Here is a 9085-nt window from a genome sequence, read left to right on the forward strand (position 1 = left end):
AGACATCATATTCGATGGACCTTTGACCCCGAAGAAAAATTTCTTATACCCTACCATTGCAAATTCTTGGTGCTTATTTTAGAGGTGGCTTCGCGAGTTGAAGCCTATAAACTGCGGTATATGTTTCACGTCATCATTTTGATTCAAAACATTCAACAACCTGTTTTTCAACAGTACGGTACCGGTAGAGAAGTTTAGCCTAGTTGATCACAGCTATTTCTGAACTAATTTTTTATTACGGCATTTAAGCTACGACGCTAATTGAGGCTTGCGTCATACACTTGTTTGCAGACGGTTGGGTACGAAAGGAGATTGGGAATACCTTTGAATCAGTCGTTTAATGATTGCGCTAGAGCTGAATGGACTGAAGCACATGCATTACGTATTTACACACGCTTGTGAGAATTATTTAAACACATTTTCACTAATATATATCTATATAGTCTTACTGACACCGATCACTTGTTGAAAATTGTAGGTCGAAGTCAATTTATACCTTGTTGGTGACTAAAATAAAACCGAAATCTTACGTCATACTCAGTTTGAACTCAAATGCGGTCTGCTACCAACAATACGGAAAGAGGAACCGGTATTTTGGCAAAGCTCATGCCTAATCATCGTTTGCCGTTGTGTTGCTAGGACTGGCGTAGTTTTAGGTGGCCACAACTTTTCATTGCAGGAGTTGTAAAGCGTAATCGCCGCTGAACCGAGTTTTTGATTCAGCTGATCACAGTCAGTCGTCGCTTGTCCCAAAGTCCAGCAAGCATGCTGCGTGCTTATCCACATTTAATCTAAAACGACCTTTCCACGAAGACAAAATGACTATATTATTAGACACAAAATGTATCTATGGATCGTTTCGGTAACATGTTGGTGTTTTTCTTCATGTTATGAAAAATAGCTCTTCTCTTTAGTTACTATTACATCCCCTGCACTTTTTCAAGCTAACGGCTCCAACTTTAACATATATATATGCTACAGGGCAAACTTTCTCCAATTAATTCTACGGGTGTAAAACTAGTATCATAGAAAAAAAATACATAATTGCTCGCTGAGAAATAGAATATATTCGCAGATTTCGTCTCATAATGCAACTGAAAACAAACCGACAATACAAACTAGAACTCTTGCTAGTCCCACACAAACGTATATAAACAAAGAATTCAAACTTTATCCACTCCTATTGGCTACAGATTTTCGGAATTCGCTTTGTACACACGAGGTTATAAATATCATACTGTTGTGCCGAGTCGATCATAAATCCGAGGAGCTTCAGGAATTATGTCTCAATGCGGTCAGCGTCGAGTGTCTCCACAGCACCTTCTTTTATTCATAATTTCTGTTAACTGAAAAAGAGCAGATACATATTTACTTTGTTAACAATAAACGAAATCAAAGTCGGGCCTTGTGTAGTATAGTGTGGCAAGTATATCTAGCATGCGCGGTCCCCTAATTTACACAAATGCCTGTTAACAACCCATCAGAATACGACACGAAACGGGTCACTCCAACGTCACGGCTTGATATGTGGAAACATTACGAAAACCTTAAGAAATCGTGTATGCAAGTTCTCTTCCGAACAAATCGATGTTTAATTCTTCAATTCTAGTTTATTTTTTGAATGATGATATTAATTAGTTTTTATTCTAAAGCACCGCATCTTTACATTGAAATAGACTAGAAGGGTAACGTTGTTCAAAATATCTAAACGGTCGATTTCAGGTTTTAATCAAATTACTTCACGTCGTAGCCTGGCGATTTACATACCTTTAATCTCATGTCTTCTCTCATAAATGCATATAAAATTGGATTCATGCAACTATGGATCCATGCCAAACATGTTGTGAACATATGTACGTAGTAATGTATCAGATCCGGAGGGTTCGGTGCACCTGGAAGAAACACGCCAAATCAGCATGTCATGGTTTGTATTTTTGTGATCATGATTGATTGATACGTATAATTTAGATACTTACGTATTAAATTCAGGCTCTGTATAAAATAGATGAAATTTGAAAACTGATTCGGCAACCAACAAACAAGAAACACGGTAGTCACAACCAGAACCATTCGTGTTGCTCGATCCTAAATATACAATTTGCCGTTAATCAAAGCTATGGGGGGGAATAGTGTGCAGGAAACCCTGAATTTTATTACTTTTAATTTTTATTGTCGACTCTTTCAGACAGATAAATTATATGCGGATTCCGAAGTTTCATGTAATATTTGAATTATTTACTATTCCTTTGAATTTCAATTATAAAAGATTCCACTTTGTTTTGGCCTGTGATTGGCTACTAACAGGTTACATTTTGTGTGTTTAACAATGCTTTGATATTAGTCCCGTGTAAGTTGAATATCTACTTTAGGAATATATGAAAAAACAACCTGGCATTGTGCTGTCAGTTTACCCTTCGCTTCTCTTGTTTGCAAAAAGAATGCTATCATAGAATAACTGATGACGATGATAATTGTCGGTATAACAAATCCCACAAATGATCTAAAACGAATGAAACCACCAATCTTTGATAAACGAACTGATTGCTGTAGTGGCAGATTTATTTTGACAATGATTCCAAGGGCCCCACATTTGCATGCGAAGGTGTTCGGTAGTACCTTGTATGCCAACTTCAAATTAACCGTCATGGAGTTTTATAAAAAAGCAAATTTTTTTCAACTTTCTAAAATTAGCTCTAGTACAAGATGGAAGCGACGAAAAATGCCTACGACTTATATAAAATGACAGCTAATTCACATTTTCCTTGAAGTTTTTGTTAAATAACTTTATTTATATATATATATATACTTTGAAATTGATTCGAAAATTCACCGGTGTCTTCTAAGGCCGTGCCTAATTTAATTGTGACACTCAAATTGGCCAAGGCAATAAAGAGGTTGCAGTTTGTGATCCAAATTATTGAGCTACATATTGGAGCATGAATATAGTACAGCAACGAAACAGAGTATGAAATATTGCACAAAAAATTGCATCGATTTGTATAAGGAAAAGATGCTCGACACACTTTTCAATGTCTTGAATTATATGTAATTATATGTAGTAAAAACATGCAAAAAGGTATCCAACTAACCTACTCACAAAATATACAATGAACCAGTTATGATGAGATTTATTCTCTGATTCAAAAGTCCATTCGCATTTCCGAACGCCTGAAAATATATAATCGTAATTGATAGAAATTTTAACAAGTAGAGGTCATGTATATATCAATACAATGTTGTTGTTGTTTTTTTCATTTGAAGACCTGCCACCATTTTTCCAAAAAAGTCAAAGTTTGATTAATAGAAAGAAGATGGCATAAAAATTGCTGGTCGGGTTAAAAAGTAACTAAGTTTTGGTACAATTAGTGAGGTTCTACTTTAAAGAAAAATACAATCCAATTGAACGAAAATTGTTGAGTAAATCATAACCTTCGGTTTCGTGCTCCACAACGTTCCTGAAATACAAAGGTAGGAGTCCGAGACCTGTTGATACCATCCAAATGATAATAACAAGAACAGTAGCATTGAATTTTGTCCTGCACAGAAAAAAAAAAAATTTTTTCATGTAAATATTTGAAATTATATAAATTTTATAAAATATAATAGCTGTGAAGATAACAATTCTGCTCTTAAAGTAATTTACACGGCGGTTTCAGTCTACACAAATTAATATTCGAAGCGTTGGCTGTATAGTAGCATGGTCGGATTTTTCTAATCGATATGTTGTCGGAATCTTTTCAAGCCGGAGCTTGAATTTAATTTAATTCCGGATCATTAGTTTTACGTAATAGGTCGAAAATACTGTCAAAGATAATTACCGCTGTCCAATTTATTCGACCATAGAGTGGATTTCATCAGAGTTTAAATTAACATACCGGTATTTGACGGGCCAGATCGTGTATTTTCAGATTGAGGCGTGGCTTTAAAGAAATATGGTATATTTTTAATGTTGTAAGGTTCTGAAAGGTTTGAGTACTTCTTGGTGGAAATAAAAACCGCGAATGTGTATGAAATTTAATGATTGAATACCTCTTGATAGTATTGTGCATGACGACTGCAAAAAATCGATCGACTGACATAGCTGTGAGAAAGAATACACTCGCATACAAATGAAAATAAGTGCATCCGCTTGCCAACTTGCATATCGCTTGACCGAATATCCATCTGTGATAAAAGGGGATGTCATGTCAAAAGGAATTTTGTATTGGGCATACCAATAGCATTGTAATTATGCGAATTAAACAAGTATAAAATATTGTTTCGGGGTAGGCATTATTAAAAATTTGGAAAATTGAGATTCATTTTGGCGAAAATAACTAGTTTTACCAGTACGTAAAAATTAGACAAATGTGTTGTGTCTGGAAATTTGTAGTACATTGTTTTCATTTTTTCAACATAAATATGAATAGGAGGTACATGGGAACGATGTTATAATCTTTTGGTCTCACCTTCTCAAATTATATTGATTTAATCTAGCGAGGAACCAATGCATGAATATTTAATAATAATTCGATATCTTGTGATATATATAATGAAAATGAGACTGTTCAAAAATGTTTTTGTTCAATCAGCGATTGTTTATTTTATATAGTTAAATAATCTTTATGGGTACATGGTATCCTTCTTCGCGACGATGATGATAGAACTAATCGTGTTTTGATTTTAATATATATACTACTAACCTTTTTAAAGCAACGCTTGTAGTCCAGACAGGCATCATCGCAACAAATATAAAATCTGCGATTGCCAAGTTCAGAATATAGATGTCCGTGATGTTTCTACTCTGTTTCTGAAAGAATAAAAGCGTCCAAATATTTCTGAAAACTACTGTTTTATTTTGATAAAAATCTGATATCGATATCTTTTCTCAAAATATTATTTTCGTTTTTCTGTGTATGTCTCTCTGTATGTACAGATTTTAATGTAACTGATGTTGTAGAATATAGCGCTCTCCATCGAAGGCTTTGCATAATTTTGCTTCTCCGATTACCTGTTTAAACAAACTCCTTCAGAATAGTAATATTTGGGATGCCTCATTTTTACCATTCTAAACGATGATAAAAGCGATGCATTCGGTCTATATTTCAATTTCACTAATTTTGCTACTAATCGAGCCAATTAGGATACGTTTGAGTACTTTACTTCAAACTATATTTATGTTTATTTACGGTATCAAATATAGAAAAAGAGGTCCCTAATATCAAGTTATGGAATTTGGACACGAGATTTAATAATATTATAAAACATTCATGAATATATATACATTATATTTTGTTCTATTTCGTAATTTTGATAAGTATCGCAGCATGAAAACCATTTGAGGTCCCTTGCGATTCCTGTCACACAATTAAAGTTAGTTTTCTTTTGTTAGCTGTAATGTTCATTCGTATAATACTTTATATTGTGTTAAAAAATTGACATTGACTTGACATTGATTGATAATTGATTATTCCCTAGTACTATACGTGGTTTTTAATTCACTGATCTCTACTTGTTCGTCATGTAATAGGTTAACTTCTAACATCCATATATCTACAGCACTGTCGCATTCGTTTCATTTTGACTGTGGAAATAGAGATATAAAATTTTTTCAACATTTTTAATTAATGATTGAAGATATGTGCAATAAATTGGATTATTCGAGTTACAGGCTAACTTCGAAGAAATAAAGCTTAGGAGCCTGTTTTCTGGATTCGCCAAAGATCGTTATTTTTATTAATTATGATGATGTCAGCATCGACCACTTGACATAATATATCAGAAGGTGGTATGATATTTCAGGCAACATCGATTTGAGTCATGTAACGGTGAAATAGAATATCATTCAACAAATCTTGGATAAAAACCAAACTTCTAATAACAAAAGCTATTAAGCACTTTCTTGAAATGCAATATTTAAAACGATATTCATTGCCTTGTTATTGTGGTTGGGGTCAGCCTCAGGTAATCGCGTCAGAGTGTACGTGTGACTAACAGCAAATCGTTATATATTCTAAATAACAAATCCATTAACGCATTTTTTATCCCAAAATTTGACAGTTTTTTGTAATATAAAAATACTTCATCGCTTCTTGATTAAACTGCTATTTAACGTTCAGGAGAGAGAAGCAGTATTTCGCAGACTAAACATTCTCCGAATAATAGACTTTTTACATTCAATGTGTTCAATACCCATGCATGCTTTGACTCCACTAAATAACTGAAATAGGGTGTACGAAAAGAACAAATATGTATATAATTTAAATAAAATTAGAGCTAATTTACTCATTAATTTATATCATATGAAAGTGTCTACGGTCGATACTGTTTTCTCCGAAAAATAAAACAACACATAAGCGAGTAGGAATCCTAACGCGAATATTTCAATTGATGAGTTACAAAATTCGAGATTTTTAGATTGCCATGGGATATTAATATATTCGATTATGTGGTAACTAAACTGAAAGTACATCTACTGCGACAGGATATAAATAGTCAATCTTCTATAGCCCACGTTCAAATTAGCGCTATAACAAGAATTTCGGATGTGCTTGCAAACAAAATTGAATTATCAATTATTGATCTTGCTTTTCTCAATGTCAAGTGTCATGAGGTAACAATATAGTCAATTATGTGGTAACTAAATCCAAAGTACATCTATTGCGACAAAGGATAGACAGTTAACCCTCTGGCCCACGTTCAAATTGGCACTATAACAAAAATTTTGGATGTGTTTGCTAGAACGAGTACTATAATTTATTGCTTGTATGACTCCGGATTTGAAACAAAATTGAATTATCAATTATTGATCTTGTGTTTTTTCATGTCAAGTGCGAGTAAGAAATTGTCCGTGCCACAATGATTTAAATATTTATCTGTATTCTGGCTGACTAAAATAATCAAAAGCAATAACCAGTAATCTTAAAACTTAGAATTGATGTTATTTCAATTGTTCCTTCATGTATTGTTTACGAACTAAAGTCTCACTGCAGAGAATTTCCTTTCAAACAAACAGTCTAACAACGCATTAATCGCTGGGTCTTCGCACCCACCAAATTGAGTTATCAACTAACAGAGAATTTAACTACTGCTATCACCCTTTTTATATAATAAATATATAATATTGAATTAAATAATCAGTCTTCGGCCTTTTTTTTATCCAGTTTTATTTTCTGCAGTTGGTGATGTGCCTTTGTGTTCAGGTTGTCTAATTTTGGATTGCATATATACTCATATGTATATATAAACTATTGTTATCGAATGGTTTGAGAGTTTGCTAATTAAATACAGCAAACAAAATTTTAGCAAAAAATAGCAAAAATCTAAAATAAATTTCAGGACATGTGCATGTCGATCTTATTAAATTTAATCAAATTAATTAATCCTCTTTATGTGGTTATGTAAATGTGTATCGATTTTCTGTACCAACGCTTCAGACTTGAATTGGAATGTGATTTCAATTTTCCTGATGTATACTGGTGAAGATAAATAGGGCATTTCTGAAGTTCTCTCTCTGGTGTGTTATTTATTATTCAATATGTGAAGCTGAATTGCCTCAGTTATCATGCAAATATTCCACAAAAACAAAATTGTATTTTTATATTGTATACCTTAATTTGACTTACCTTCAAATACATTATATAAATTACAAGTCCATTGCCCAACAACCCAACAATGCAGACGAATGTATAGAGTATTGGCAACACGACGGAATTGAATTCTTCAGATGATTCAGCGTGCGCATGATCTGTGTCGTTCATAGAAGTAGAAGAGTTCGCACCAAAACTTTTTGTTAGATTCAGAACAGTATTATTCATTGTGCTTACTGAACAAATAAATGCCTTATTTCTTTTAGTATATACTGTTGAAATAAAAGTAAATAATTTTTCACATTTTTTTTCAAAACTTCATTCATAATGCACCTGGTATTATATATTATAGAGGACAAAATATTCATCGATAAAAGTATGCAATAATTAGTCATAGAAATCGAAGTTATTTTGTTGATTTTGATGTACAAAGTATGATGAAGTACAATGCCATGCGACTGTTTGAAATAATTCTATAAATATGACAGTATTAGAAATTTCTTTTAGAAATATTCAAGTTTTCATATATTCACAGGTCCTACAGTTGGAGTTGAAAGTTACAAGTTATTTGACCGCTGAAAAATAATGGCACACTTTTAACAAATCTAAAACGATCTAATAAATAAACATCATCGTACCCTTATCGGTTTATAGTGTACGCTGTATAGTGGTCTTTACAATACATGTCGAAATATCACTTAAAGACATTGTATTTTCTCGAGATTTGCACCAGATAAAATACCACACACTTTTCACCCTGCAATGACCTCCATTTGGCTTGAATATTTTTAGAACAGACAACGTTCACAAGTTTCCAAGTCGCTAATGGTTTTCAGTTTATGTTTTGTTTGTCGAATCTGGGCCGTATCAGACCAAAACACGCTGGTTGGTGCTGATGTTGATAACCACTGTAATGGCACTGATGACATAAAATGTTTTCTAAGTAAATTATATTTTCCGCTTCCTCGATAAATGCCAACTATATAGATTCAATATAAATTCAACTGAGAATCAATAAATTAAACTAGTTAGAGTATATATATTGTTGTTAAGATACTCTACATATAGTTAAGACTCGATCGTTCGAAAGAGAGTTTGAAATTGTAAACAATATACGGCCCATACAGCTGTACTTAAAATCTATCTCCTGATAAGACTGTATTATTATTTGAAACCTATGTTGATAAGCGACTCCAATCTGTCCTACAAAATCACTGAAAACATTTTTTAAATAAAGTTCCTCAATCTTTTACATAGGAAGTGCTAGCCCATATCGTGGATTGATTTAAATTGCTTCAGGGCAACACGAATTGCTAGTTTTCAATTTTTTTCTTTCCTTGCTTTCTTCAGATTAGTGTTCTTTCATAATAATCAGCTGATGATAACCAAATGAGAAGCATACTGTGGTTTGCATTCTTATGAATAAAACATATTTATTGATATCATTACGCATTAGACGAATACCCGAACCTATTTTCTAGATGTTATCGATTACAGTATGTTACATAGCGCCAACA

The 9085-nt window shown here is 33.0% G+C and overlaps 1 protein-coding gene across 1 annotated transcript; it reads right to left on the reverse strand.

The window, feature by feature from the left end:
- Positions 1-1036: 1036 nt before the first annotated feature.
- Positions 1037-7821, reverse strand: LOC120342728 (type-1 angiotensin II receptor B-like). The gene is made up of 9 exons (XM_039411693.2): positions 7605-7821; positions 4683-4789; positions 4030-4164; positions 3430-3536; positions 3090-3168; positions 2389-2500; positions 1977-2085; positions 1768-1892; positions 1037-1346 (listed from the first exon to the last, which is right to left on the reverse strand). The coding sequence occupies exons 1-9, from the start codon at positions 7794-7796 to the stop codon at positions 1296-1298; spliced, it is 1017 nt and encodes a 338-aa protein (XP_039267627.2). The 5' UTR covers positions 7797-7821; the 3' UTR covers positions 1037-1295.
- Positions 7822-9085: the final 1264 nt, after the last annotated feature.

The sequence above is a fragment of the Styela clava genome, chromosome 3, assembly GCF_964204865.1.
Source record: "Styela clava chromosome 3, kaStyClav1.hap1.2, whole genome shotgun sequence".
Classification (NCBI taxonomy): Eukaryota; Metazoa; Chordata; class Ascidiacea; order Stolidobranchia; family Styelidae; genus Styela; species Styela clava.

Excerpts from the sequence above, each read along its gene's own strand:
- LOC120342728 (XM_039411693.2), bottom strand. The coding sequence starts at position 7,796 with ATGAATAATACTGTTCTGAATCTAACAAAAAGTTTTGGTGCGAACTCT. Across the intron at positions 4,165-4,682 it reads ACAAGCGTTGCTTTAAAAAG|ATGGATATTCGGTCAAGCGA; the intron begins GTTAGTAGTATA and ends CTTTTATCACAG. Across the intron at positions 2,501-3,089 it reads ATTGTATATTTTGTGAGTAG|ATCATTTGTGGGATTTGTTA; the intron begins GTTAGTTGGATA and ends CATTCGTTTTAG.